Source organism: Monodelphis domestica, chromosome 7 (assembly GCF_027887165.1).
Source record: "Monodelphis domestica isolate mMonDom1 chromosome 7, mMonDom1.pri, whole genome shotgun sequence".
Classification (NCBI taxonomy): domain Eukaryota; kingdom Metazoa; phylum Chordata; class Mammalia; order Didelphimorphia; family Didelphidae; genus Monodelphis; species Monodelphis domestica.
In genome coordinates, this window is record NC_077233.1 from 280,227,744 (window position 1) to 280,241,701 (window position 13,958).

Sequence of the window (13,958 nt, forward strand, 5' to 3'; positions counted from 1 at the left end):
AACGCTTCTTGCCTTGGGAGGGACAGGAGGAACTTCAGGAGTTTGCAGAAGCTGTCCCCAATGACAAGGAAAATTGCCTAGATGACGGGAGATCCCATAGAGCACCCGTTCCCTGGAGATGGAGAGAAGGGCAAGCTAGAATGAGAGGAGGTTGGAGTCCCTTCCCCCAGGAAGTGACATTCTACCTATTTCCAAGGCCTGCTTGAAGGTGAAATACAAGGCGGGTGGGGGTGGAGAGAGAAGGGGAGAAGTCTCCAAAAAATGAATTATGTATAGCCTGGGTTTGGCACCCTCCCTAGGAGCTGGTACTCCTGTATTCCTCCTCAGGCAGGCAAAGTTCCTCAGCCTGTCAGGTCTCTGTCTGGGCTGCATCTCCTGGCTGTCCTCTACAACTGGAGGGACACAGACCCCTCCTCAGCCCCAGACCACGGGCCAGGAGTTGAGCTTACAATCCAGGGTCCTTTTTGCAAGACGTGACTAAGAAAGGGGAGCAGCCATGGCCAAAGATGAGGAGGAAGACAAGGGGAAGAAGAAGAAGAAGAAGAAGGGTGCTGAACCAGAGAAGCCCAAAAGAAGTCTCAAAGGTACCTCTAGGCTTTTCATGGGCTTCCGGGATAGGACGCCCAAGATATCCAAGAAAGGCCAGTTCAGAAGCGCCTCACACTTCTTATGGAGTCTCAACAGAGGACCACAGAAGACAAAGAGGAAGAAGAAGGCCAAGACTGTCCTCCAATCCACCTCCAAGTTGATGACGCAAATGCGGGAAGGCAAGAGGAAGAAGGCCATGAAGGAGAAGAAGCCGTCCTTTATGGTGATCCGTTTCCCTGGCAAAAGAGGGCGAGGGAAGCTAAAGCCCCGAGCTCAGGTCCTGAGCAAAGCATCCACCTCCATTAACTGGCTGACCAAAAGGTTCCTCATCAAAAAGGCAGAAGAGTCAGGAAGTGAGCAGGCTTCCTTGGATGCCTGGCTGAATCGCTCTAGCTCTCGCTTTGGCTCTCAGAAGCTTCCGTTCCCTTCAGGGGCTGACATCCTAAGGAGAGAAGGGAGGCTGAGGAGGTTCCCCAGAGGCCGAAGCTTATATGAGTCAGGAGAAACCATTGGCTTCCTTCCCTTTGAGACAGAAGAACCCTTCCAGCAGTCTGGCTCAAGGAAGTCTCTCTACGGACTGGAGGGCTTTCAGGATTTGGGGGAATACTATGACTACTACCGGGAAGGAGATGATTACTACGACCGTCAGTCGCTCCATCAGTATGAGGAACAAGAACAGTACCGCCCCCCCTGGGGCTATTACAGATCAGAGTGGCCTGAGTATGGCGACTATTACTACGGCTATCCTGTGCGAGACCCTTATGAATATTACGATGATGAGTATTATGACAGTGACTACTACGATCACGATTTCTACGGTCCTGGCTACTATGATGACGAGTACTTCCCCGATGATTACTATGGGGATGGGCTCTACCTTCCCTACAGCTTTGGCTATGGCTATGATGACTATGCACCCCCTTATGCTCCACCTTTTGGGTACTCACCCTACAGTTACTATGAGGGTTATGAAGAGCCATCCTATCCCTACAACTATTACTGGGGACCTTACAGTCCTTACGAGGAGGCAGGGTACTATCCCATCCCAGGAGGACAGGATGCCATTTATCCCCCTGAGGTCCCTTTTCCATACCCTGAAGTACCCCCCTTTGATTATGCCTGGGAAGCTCCTATCCCATCCCCCCATAATCCCTATGCCTACCCCATGGATGACATCATGGAGCTGGAAGAAGGAGAACAGGAAGAGGAAGCAGGGATTGAACAGAAGGGTTATACCTTCAAGCCGCCCAGCACATCCTTCTTCGAACAGCAGGGCATGGAGAAGTCAGCAACCTCCAAGTTGTCCTTGATCAGGAAGTTCCGCCTCTTCCCTCGACCCCAAGTGAAAATCTTTGGCAAAGAGAAGCTGGATGTGCCCCTGCCTCCTTCCCTGGACATCCCACTCACCACCGATGAACAGGAGGAGGAGGAAGAAGAGGAAGAAGACCAATACCCACCCGTCTCTATGCCTTACCCTCCATACCTCCACCCTTTCTACGCTGGCTTTCTGTCCCCCCGGGACCGAAATGTCCAGAGAGCCCTGTCGGCTTTCAGGATGAGGAGAGACCTGGGCTTCCACAGAGAGCTGGGCAGGCCCTCTCCACCAGCAACATCGCTTGCCCGGTTCATAAAGAAAACCCTTTCAGAAAAGAAACCAATCCCCAAATATGGCGGCAGTGCCCGCCAAAAGGGCACAGGCTCCTTCCGGAGACCACCGGTGAGAGAGGCAGCCTACAAGCGCTTTGGCTACAAGCTGGCAGGCATGGATCCGGACAACCCTGCCACACCAGTGACCCTGAGGAAGTTCCGTGGCCCTACCACTGACAACAGCAAGTCCCAGGCCAGGCCTCCCTCGTCTCCATCCCCGGAGCCTTCCAGGAAGAGCGTCCTCATCTCTCCCCCTCCCCTGAGAAAAACCGAGAACCCAGATGTCAGCTCTTCCCTCTGGTCCTTCTTACCGAACCTTTCGGTTCCCAAGCAATCCTCCCCCTACGACTCTCTCCAAGAACCACCCTCACCCCAGCCTTCCCTTCATCAGGCACCTTGGGCTCCCCCAGGACACCCTGTCCTCAGGCCACAGTCTAGCTGGTGGAGTCTCATCGAGCCACCATCTGTATCCAGTTTTCCAGAGCCTGAGCTTAATCCATATCCATTGTGGTTTGGGGGACCCCCAAGCAGGCCCCCGACTCCTATTCCTTCAGTCCGGTCATCTCTGAGGAGACCAGGCACTCTAGGCTTCCCAGCATCCCCTGCGAGGGGACCCATGCCCCCCGGAGATCTCCTGGGATCCCCCAGAGCTCCTAGACGCCTTCCTCCCTCTCCACAGCCATCCCTTAGGAGTTTCCACGGCACAGGGGTTCGCTCCCCACTGAGACCCTCTTCTCCGCAGCTATCCATCCACTCTGCTCCTCCAATGATCTACAGCCCGAGACCCAGAAGGCCCCCTTTCTCCCCTCCACTGGGGGCCAAAGGCTCTAGCCGGCACCCCTCCCTCCGGGAGCCCCCCTCCCCAAATCCATCGCTGGGCCGCTTGGGGCCTCCTTCCCCACATTTGGGGTCCCCTCCTCTCCCTCCTAGAGGTGGGAGCCAGAGGCTTCCCTCGCCCCCACCAGGCCGAAGCCTGAGGCGCCGCTCCCTTCACCTGCCCAGGAAACTTCCCCGCACCTGGAACCGGCTGAGCGAGCCTCCGACCAAGGCCGTGAAGCCCCAGCGGCATCTTCCGCTCCAAAGGTCGCTGCACAGACGGGGCCCTCCGCAGCCGCCTCCAGGCGCCTGGGGCGGAGACGGGGCCGTGCAGGACATACCGCACAGACAGGACAGCCGCCGCTCCCTGGGCAGGCGGCCTCCGCCTTGGTTGCCCCCCCCTCTAGCACCAAGCTGGGATGTGGACCTCCCCCCGATCCAGCGCCCACCATCCCCTTGGCCTGGCCTGACCGGCAGCCGGCGCGGGTTCTCCAAGAGACGCCGACCGCCCTCTTCATTTCACAGACCCTTCTTCCAACATGGCGGTCATCCCCTGGCCAACCCTGCCCATCCTCCGTCTCCTGTTTTCCGAGAGAGGGAGGACGACTCAGCCCGCGTTATCCTTGGTAGGCTTCAAGACCCTGGGCCTGGCCTGGCCTCCAAATCGTGCAATGAAGATCCCACGAAGCCTGAGGAAGAGGAAGGCCTTGAACCCTCCCTCCCTGAGCCCTCCCCAGCCTCCGTCCCGGAGTTCTCCCCAGTGGCCATGAAGGAGTCGAAGGGACTAAGGGCCACTTTCTCCTGCCCACTCATTGCCCCGCCCAGGGCCACGTGGCCCAGGCCACGCCGATGGGCTTCCCTGCCCGCGTCCCTGGCCCCGGCCGGCCCTCCTGGCATCCGAGACAAAGGAGAACGAGGTCCCTCGAGGCCCGGACGCTTCGCGATCGTCATGCCTCGTGTTCAGAAGATGAGCTCCTTCCAGCAGGCCAGCGCGATGCCCCAGCAGCCGTCGGGCAGACAGCCCGTAGGGCCGGCGCAAGGCCTCGCCAAGACCCAGAAGTCCAAGTGGCTGCACGTGTCGGTGTCCACCGAGACCTTCCGACGATGGCCCCGGGCGGCCCCAGAGACCGTGACCCACTACGTGTCTTGTGAAATGTCCCTGCGATGCCATGCCTTCAGGGGGCCGCGGGAGAAGGAAGTCCAGGCGCGCTGGGAGCAGAAGGTAAGGACGGTGCTCGGGGTAGGGCTGGCTTCGGCGGGGCTGGAAGGTAGACCCGGGGTCTGTGCCCTTGAAGGGGGCCCGAAGGAACGGCCCGCCCCCACTCGCTATTTCCCTCCTCTCCTTTGGGAGAGCCGCTCCAAACTGGAGCCTGCCCTCGGGGGACGCTCCTCCCATAAGGGAGCTGCTCTACCAATGGGCAGTTGGCAGGGGGCCTTTTAAAGTTCCATTCAAACAGATAAATCCCATCAAGGTGGATGCCTGGAAAGGGCAGCGATTGCGGAGGCAGGAGACCTGGATTCAAGTCCTCGTTCTAAAATTGATCATGGGGGCAGCTGGGTGGCTCAGGGATCTATCGAATGCCAGGCCTGGAGAGGGAAGGTCTTAATTCCAGTTGCCTAGTCCTTACCACCTCTCTGCCTAGAATGGATACTCAGCCCTTCTAAAATGGAAAAAATGAAGAATTAAAAAATAATAAAACGGATGAATGCCGTCCTGTTAGTCGTTGGTCCCTCCCAATCTCAGTTTTCTCATCTGTAAAATGGAGACTGACTGCCTACCTTTCCAAGTGACAGCGAAGAGAGTACTTTGTAAATCTTAGAGGGCTTTCCACCTAGGAATTGCCGTTATTCTTACCCGGTCAGCTCTGTGCTGGTCAAGATGGGGAAAAGAGGAGGTGTGGTGGCTGCTCTCAGAGGGCACAGTCGGGTTGGAAAGAGTCACACAAGTGAAAGGAACAAGTATTCGGTCATAAACTCCTGTCCTGTGTGCTAGAAAATGGGCTAAAGAAACGCGGGCTAATGTGGTCGGGAAGGCTTCGTGGAGGAGCCGAGACTAAAGCTCCTCTTTAAAGAACTAAGAAGATTTAGAGGGAATGAGGTCAGAAAGGAAACAAAAGAGAGGGTTCTAGGAGGAGAACTTGTGCCCTTCTGTGTGGTAATAATAACAATATTTACCTAAATGGTTTAAATTTGGGAGAGTATTTTATAAATGCTATTTCATTTTATCCTCACAACAATTTTAGGAGGCAAAGATTATTATCCCCTTTTACAATGGAGGAAACTGAGGCAGACGAAGGCTAAATGACTTGTCCAAGCTAGGACTGAGCCCAGATCTTTCTGATTCTAGGACTAGTTCTCCATCCAGGGTGCCACCTAGCTAGGTGGTAGGAGATGGTCTGAGCTCGGTGTGTCCCAAGAATGAGGGCTTTCCTCAGCCTGGCTGCTGCCTCATCTAACAATGTCATAGGTGTCCTCTCTGGGCAGCCACCTGATCTTCTCGGAACCAGTGTGCTTACCCCTCCCCTCCAGCCCCCAAGGCTGAGTATCATGTTCTGGGAGCCTCATGGTCTTGGCTACCCTGGCTGGTGATGCCAGCGGTCCTGGCCTGGCCTAGGAAATAACAGCAAGGCAGACAACTCTTGGCAGCAAGGACTAGCCTGGGAGGAGGGATGGTCACCAGAGTCCTCCCCTGGGGCTGATTCCTTCGTCTGCCATACGACTGCGGGAGGTGGAGGCAGGCAGCTTATTTCTATCCCCACCGGTCACCTCCCTCCTGGCAGACCAGTGCCCGAGTCGGGCTGCGGATGTTCGGGAGCAGTGGCTTCCCAGAAGGGCTTCCTTACGATGGCGGCCCACCCTACATCAGCCAAAGGCCGTGGGCTCCTGCGTTCTGGGTTTGATGCGACTCTTCTAGATAGGTGTGCCAAGCGCCCGTGGCTTTGGGGCAAGGATGCGTGGCAGCGCCCACGGTGGGCACTGATCACCTTGGAATACGTGAGTGCTGAATTATTTAGGTAGCAGCAGCAGTAGCTGAAAAGGCTCTCCCTGGCAGGTGGCCAAGGGTTTGGGAGTTTTCTCTTCTCTGTGCCCTACTTGTCAAGAGCAACCTCTGAGGAAGTGTGGATGGGAGGGAGAGAAAGTCATGTTGTCCACCTGCTCCCCAGCCTCTGCCAGGAAGGCGCTGACTCCACCGCCAGGAAGAGAGCTGGGGAAGAGCTCCTCCTGCCCCTGCTCTCAGGGTTGAAGGAAGCTGTTCTCCGTCAGCTTCTGCCAAGAAAATCCCCCCCCCATGACCTAGGGCGGAGGGGTGTAGTCAGACAGGGGGTGCCCGCTCTGGGGGCCAGAGGTCTGGGGCTGGTCTGTCCCAGGCTCGCCTGTACACAAGTGCATCGTATGGGCAAGGCATGAGTGGGGGGTCTTTAAGGAATAACCATGTACACGTGTCTGCCAAGGATCGTGATGCCAGCAAACACATGCGTGCCAAGGTTATGTGAATGAAATGTAAGGATTGTCAAGAGGCTAGTGTGCACATTTTGTTGCATGTTGGGGCCACATGTGACATGTATGTTATATGTAGGAGTTTGTGGACGTGTTTCCATATTCCTATACTCGCTTAAATGTGAATGTGGCATGTGCATGCGTATGATCATGTGAGGTAGGGATGTGTGTGTTTAGCCACACTTTGGAAGGCAAGGAGACAAGGCCCCTTTCTCCATCGCCTCACTCCTCGTTATTCCATTCTCCGATCTAAAGTCTTTTAGAAGGCTTCTGGGCCCCTTTCTGAAGTCTCTCCTACACTCAGCCCTTCTGCAGCTCCCATAAACTTTCTCCAAAATAGTTTCCTCTCCCTTCCATTCTGCCAGGCCTCCTTGTGCCTCCTCTCATCTCTCTTTCAAGCCGTCTCTCTTCCCATTTCTCTCTCTCTCCCATTCACGCACAAACTCAACTAACCGAGGGAGCTGGAGAGTCCTTTCGCCATGCTCAGCGATCCCTGTTGGGGCTCACACCCATCAGCATCACTGACCTGTTCTGCTTTCTCCCTCTGCTCCCCCCCAGGGTCACTGGGATTCAGGAGCCCCAGTTTCTGTTTCAGGCCTCTTCTGGTGACTTCACGTTGGTTGTCCCTTGCTCCATGCAGCCTTCACTTTCTCGTCTCTGAAATGGGAAGACAGGTCTTAGCTCCATTCTAACCCGACCTTCAGAAACCCATGATTCCAGGGCTTGGAGCTCCTTCTGAGGAGAACAGATCTATCTCGAGCCATTCCTGTTTCTCTTACCCCCACCCCCTTCTCACTGTCAGTCCCCTCTCACACCCCACAGCCTAATTCAGCTGTCTTCCTCTCTTCCTACATACAGATGCACTCCATCCGCAACCTGCCATCCATGCGATACCGGGTACCGCAGGAGGAAGATGGTGTGGAAGACATGACCCAGCTGGAGTGAGAGCCTTTGATGGGGGAAGGGGAGGGAAGATAGAAATGTTACTGGCCATTAGTATGGCGACCACCTTAGTTTTCCAGGTTTGAACATCCTGCCCTTGCACGTTCTTCTCCCCAGGAAGCTTGACTATAGCGATGTGTTAGAACACATGCAATCTTCCTTACAAAATAAACACTTGGGCTCCTTGGAGAGTATATTTTCTTTGAGCCTGTTTTCTTGCCTGTAAAGTATTGCTTATGTTACTGACCTCACAGGATTCTTATAAGGAAAGCACTTTCCAAGACCAAAAGACTGGGTTATTACTATTACAAAAAATGGATGCAAACGTGTGCCACATCATGGCCCCATAGATGATGTCCTCTGAGCAGCTACCCACCTTGCCTACCCTTGGTTCCAGTTCTATCCAGTTCTGCCCCAGCAGCTGGAGTGGGAGGAAGGTCCTCTCCCTGTACAGAATGGGTGCAAATGACATCACAGAATCTTAAAATCCCTTTAAAGAATATTATAGGAGGCAGCACGTTGTTATGGAAAGAATTGGACTTGGGAATCAGGAGACCTGGGTTCTAGTCCTGATTATTCCAAGTTCCTTGAGGCAATTGGGCAAATCACTTGCCTTCTCTGGGCTTCAGTTTACTCACCTGTAAAATGAGGGGTTGAAATAGATGAATCCTAATTTCCCTTCCAGCTTTATATTCTCCACTTCTGTGATTCACCCAGTCCAGCCCACATGTGAAGTATGAGTCCTCTCCACAGCACCTTGGACAGCCACTGCTTAAACCCCTTCAGCAGCAGGGAACTTACTGTGTGGTAAAGCCGACCATTTCATCGTGTGCATCATGGCATCACTTACCAGAATTTTCTTCATTAAATTAAGTCGAAATCTGTGTTCCTCTAACTTTCACCCAATGGTCTTATTTTTGTTCTCTTAGACCCCTTCTCTTCTCTGCTGGTTCTCTTCTTAGCTCTCTGGTCACTCCTCCTCACTTTCATGAGGTGGATTTTCATTTACCAGGTTCCTTAACTGTGGCTATACTCCGCAAGATGTTGTCCTAGGTCCTCTTCTCTTTTTTCTCTACATTCTCTTCGCTTGATCATCTCACCAATACCCCATGGATTTAATTATCATCTCTATAGGTTTGAACATCCTGCCCTTGCACGTTCTTCTCCCCAGGAAGCTCGAATATAGCGATGTCCTCTTGAGGTCAAATCTGGCCTCAGATACTTACAAGCCATGTGACCTTGGGCAAGTCACTTAACCTGCTTGCCTCAGTTTCCTCATTTGTCAAATGAGCTAGAGAAGGAAATGGCAAACCATTCAAGTATCCTTGTCAAAAAAAACCTAAATGGGGTTTATGAAGAGTTGGACATGACTGAAAACAATTGAACATGGAAGTCATCCCCAAATCTATAGATCCGACCCTGATCCCTAGTCCAGCATCATGACCTACCTGTTGGACATTTCATTCTGGATGTTCCATAGGTATCTCAAACTCAGTATGTCCAAAACAGACTCCTCTTGGAGGAGTTTCATTTTAGTCTTTGCGGTCCGATTTAGCACAGTATCCAGCACATATGAGGCATTTAATTAATGCTTATTGGCCAATCAATTACAAATGACATGTTAAGTGTCTGCCATGTACCAGGGCCCCTTTCCTCAAGGAGTTTATACGCCATCTAGTTTGTTGTTGTTGTCGTTAAGTCACGCCTGACTCTTTGTGGCCCACAGATCTGCATGCCAGGCCCTTCTGTCCTCTACTATCTCCTGAGGTCCGTCCAAGTCTATGTCCATTGTTTCCATGACACTGTCTCTTCATCTTTACCTCTGCCGCCTCCTTCTCCTTTTGCCTTCAGTCTTTCCCAACAGCAGGGCCTTTTCCAATGCGTTGTGCCTTCTCATTGTGTGGCCAGAGTATTTAAGCTTCAGCTTCAGTGTTCATCCTTCCAATGAGTCGTCGGAATTAATTTCTTGAAGTATTGCCTGATTTGATCTCCTTGCTGTCCAAGGGACTCCCAAGTCTTCTCTAGCACCTCAATTCAGAAGCATCGGTTCTGAAGCACCAGCTTTCCTTGAAGTCCAACTCTCAAAGCCATCCATTGCTACTGGAAAAGCCATAGCTTTGATCACGTGAACCTTTGTTGGCAAGGTGATGTCTCTGCTTTCTCCTGCACTACCCAGGTTTGCTCTGGTTTTCCTTCCAATGAGCAAGTGTCTTATTGTTATGGCTGCCGTGATCTTTGCGTCCAGGAATATAAAATCTGTCACCGCTTCCATTTCTTCTCCCTCTGTTTGCCAGGAAGTGATGGAACCAGTTACTAAGATCTTTGGGTTTTTGTTGCTAAGATTCAAGCCATCTTTTAGTTTCCTTTTTTTATCCTCATGAAGAGACTTCTTATATAAAACACTTGGAAATCAAATGTGAGTCTCTGTGACACAGATAGGACCCATAGGAGCAGAGAGGAGGAAAAGCTCAGTAAGCTGAGGGACTCAGGGGAGGCTTCATGAAGGAGAGAAGACCTGAGCTGCACCTTGAAGTGAGCTAGTGGGGAAGTGAATAGATTGCTGGACTTGGAGTTGCAAAGTTCTGAGTTCAAATTCTTCCTCAGATATTTACTAGCTCTGTGGGTGTATGGGGTATTCAGAGAAGACCAGTACCTCTGGTGGGAGGGCTTGTTGAGCCCTTTCAGGGCTCCTTTCCTCCTCTGGTGTCCACCTGCCCTCCAGCTCTCACCTGTGGCTCCAAGAAGTTGTAGCATGAGCAGCAGCCACATCCCAGTAAACCTGTCTCAACAGATCAGCAAACTAACAGGCCTAGTTGGTGAGTGGGGGGGGGGGTCTACTCTAGGCATGTGAAGACGTCCTCTGATAGAAGGGGTAGATGAAAACAATTTGTTCTAATAATAGCAAAAGTAGATGCTGTGGAGGGCTTAGAGCTTGGTCAGACATTGAAGACACCAAGACCATCCATTGTCTACTGAGCCATCATCAATCATCTCGACTTTTTTCCTACCATTAGACTTTGATGGTTTGGGAAGAATGAGTGAGACGGAAGACTTTGTACAATTCTGCCTCACTTGAATCCGATTTATGGGCAAATCAAAAGAAGTCACCAGTAATATAATTTTGTTCCTCTTAAAAAATAAAGGACAACAATGAGCCAATTAATTCTGTGGCCTTGGTCAGGGAGCTCTTCACCTCTCTCTGCCTCACTTTCTTCATCTCTGAAATGGGAATGGTGATAGCACTCATCTCACGGAGGAGACTGGACGAAAACCAGAACTCTCACACCTAGCCAACTCGTCCTTCACCCTTCAAGCAGGGCAAGGACTTCATCTCCACCCATGATGAGAGTCTCTTACCAGTGGGCTCTGAAACAGGGATGTTCGTGTTAATGTTAGCTGTTATTCATATTCTTGTTATTGAAATTCAAGTCCCATTTGGATAGGGAGGAGAGGATGTTACTTAGGCCAGGGGATGAAATGGGACAATGTGAAACAGAGCCAGTAACGCACAAAATTAAATTTAGGGGTGGGGGCAGCTAGGTGGCTCAGTGGATTGAGAACCAATCCAAAAGATAGGAGGTCTTGGGTTCGGATGTGGCCTCAGACACTTCCTAGCTGTGTGACCTTGGGCAAGTTACTTGGCCCCCATTGCCTAGCCCTTACCCTTCTTCTATCTTAGATCCAGTCCCTCATATTGATTCTAAGAGCAAAGGTAAGAGTTTAAAAATATATTAAATTCAGGGGAGAGCCAAGAGCCCAGAGAGTGTTAAGAAAAAGAAAAAGGTAAAGTTGGAGTGGCAGAATGAGGTCCTGATGTGACCGTCACAGAGCAAGCCAAGAGCCAGTCTCTGTAAGAAGAGAATTAGCCAGACCATTCTCTTTGCATTCAAACTAATGTCCATGGTCATGGCTTGTCCATCCTTCTTGGAGCTTAGCTGCCAAACCAGCCCTGCCTCTGAGCCCTGACCAACCCATGGCATTAGATTGAATGCTGCCAAGGTCCAAAACTCAGACAGGAATCCCTGCTCCCCAAGGAAACGGGAGGTGGGAGAGAAGGATGCAGCAGAGAGAACGGGCCAGCCAAGTCGCCATTCACAGTGCGCCTTCCCAAAGTGTGTAACCATTGACACAAGTGTGAGTTCTAGTTCCCGAACAAGTAAGCCACATGAATGTTTCAGGTCCCCTCATCCTGAACATTGTACACAATAATCACAATCCTGACACCCCATCCACATCGCAGCTCTTCCCGTTGTGGTGTCAAAAATTGTAGGTTGGCATAAGAAATTCAATGGGAATTTGGGGGGAGTTTTACAAAAGCCATAGCTGACACTCAAAAAGCAGCAGATGGTACAGAAAAGGTTTAGAAACTATACAGCCTATGACTAAACACCCAACACGAATTGTACAATAAATACCCCATAAAAGAAAAAGAAATAATTCAGACTTTTTTCCTCTGGCATGAAGGGAGGGCCAAAAAATGTATACAGATTGTCCAGATCGCAGGGCACCATGCCCCAAACTCCCACGATGTGGAATGGATGCCCGTATTGTGCAATGACCAACTGCAAATGATAGCTATTGTCAGCAAGACAATGATCCAAGACAATTCAAGAGAGGATTCATGGTGGAAAATGCTATCCGCCTCCAGAGAGAGAAATGATGGAGTCAGAATGCAGATCAAAGTATATTATTTTCACTTTATTTTCTTAGTATTTTTTGTATTGTCTTCTTCCACAAGACCAATATGGAAATATGTATTTCATGAGAGCTCATGTAAAGCCTATATCAAATTACTCACTCATCTCAGGGAGGGGAAAAGGGAAAGACAGAGACAGAAACTTTAGAACTCAAAATTTTAGAAAACCAGTGTTTAAAATTGTTAATACATGTAATTGAAAAAATAAAAATTCTTTAAAAGGAGGAAGAAAGGGAGTGGGGCAGTTAGGTGACTCTGTAGATAAGAGAGTCAGGCCCAGAGCTGGGAGGTTCTGAGTTCAAATCTAGCCTCAGATACTTCCTAAATATGTGATCTGCACCACTTAGCTTCCTCTTAACTGCAAGTGACCTAGCTGTTCCACATATATATTTTATATTTAAATTTAAAGTATGCTTAAGTAATATAAATTCTGAACAAAATAACAAAATAAGTAAAATGAGTATAAATAAATAGATAAGCTATATTTCATATATTTTTAATGTAAGTCACTTAATCCCTACTACCTAGCTCTTTCTGCTCTTCTTCCTTAGAACTGATAATTAGTATAAATTCTAATGCAAAAGGTAAGAGTTTTAAAAAGGGTTTAAAAAGTTCACCTCATCCTAATGGTCTTTCTCTTCTCTAATCTTCCAGAGACTTGCAAGAATCTGCTGTGTTGTCCAATCTGAAAACCAGATTTGAACGAAACCTCATCTATGTAAGTATCCCATTCTTGTTGCTCAAGCTTTATATCCAAAACTGCTTTCAGGGAGATGAGATATTCCTCATTCATCCTAAACTGGGACAGGAGCAAATAACCTAGGGAGATGGAGGAGAGTTTGCTCTCTCCTGATTGAAGTGGATGATTTGAATTTCTCACAATGATTATACAACATTTATTTCTTTAGATTTTTTTCTTTCCTCTTTCTGTTTTCTTCCTCCATTCTCCCTCCTTCCTCTCTTACTCCTTTCTCTTCCCTTCCTTTTTTCTTTTATTTCCCCCTCTTCCTCCTTCCTCCCCTTTATCTCCCTTATTTTTACTTCCTTTGACCTTCTTTCTTCCCTTCCCCCTTTTTCCTTCCAACCTTTCTTCTTTCATTTCCACCCTTCTTCCTTTCCTCCCTTCCTCCCATCCTTCCTATTGTTCCACTACCCCTTCTTCTTCTTCCATCTTCCTTCATTCTTCCATTCCTCCTTTCCTCTTCCTACAACTTCATCTTTTTTTAATATTATTTTTATTTTCAAAACACAGTTCCATATTGGTCATTATTGTAAGAGCACACTATTACACAACCAAAACTTCAAGATAAAACCATAAATACACCAATGTGAAAGACAGTCTGCTTTGATCTGCATCCATCCGACTCTAATAGTTCTTTCTCTGGAAGGGGATAGCATTCCCCACCATAAGTCCTTCAGGACTGTTCCAGATCATCGCAACACTGAGAGGAGCCAAGCTTTCACAGTTGATCTTCATACAATATTGCTGTTTTGGGGCACAATGGTCTCCTAGCTCTGCTTATTTTGCTCTGCATCACTTCCTACAGATCTTTCCTGCTTTTTCTGAAATCATCTTGATTTCATTTTCATTGCATTTCATTCATAATCATATTCCATCACCAACACAATATACCACAATTTGTTGAGCCATTCCCCAATTGATGGACAACCCTTCAATTTCCAATTGTTTGCCACCACCAAAAGAGCTGCTGTCAATATTTTTGTACAAGTAGATCCTTTCTCCTTTTTTATGATCTCCTTGGGATACAGA

General features: G+C 49.7%; 2 protein-coding genes across 2 annotated transcripts; both read left to right on the top strand.

Moving 5' to 3' along the window:
- Positions 1-601: 601 nt before the first annotated feature.
- Positions 602-4,492, top strand: LOC130455607 (unconventional myosin-XV-like). Its single transcript, XM_056806322.1, has one exon. It carries the CDS (start codon positions 602-604, stop codon positions 4,490-4,492), a length of 3,891 nt encoding a protein of 1,296 aa, XP_056662300.1.
- A 742-nt stretch (positions 4,493-5,234) lies between these two features.
- On the top strand, positions 5,235-13,010 carry LOC130455608 (unconventional myosin-XV-like). The gene is made up of 3 exons (XM_056806323.1): positions 5,235-6,045; positions 7,408-7,490; positions 12,842-13,010. The coding sequence occupies exons 1-3, from the start codon at positions 5,896-5,898 to the stop codon at positions 13,008-13,010; spliced, it is 402 nt and encodes a 133-aa protein (XP_056662301.1). The 5' UTR covers positions 5,235-5,895.
- The last annotated feature ends 948 nt before the right edge of the window (positions 13,011-13,958 follow it).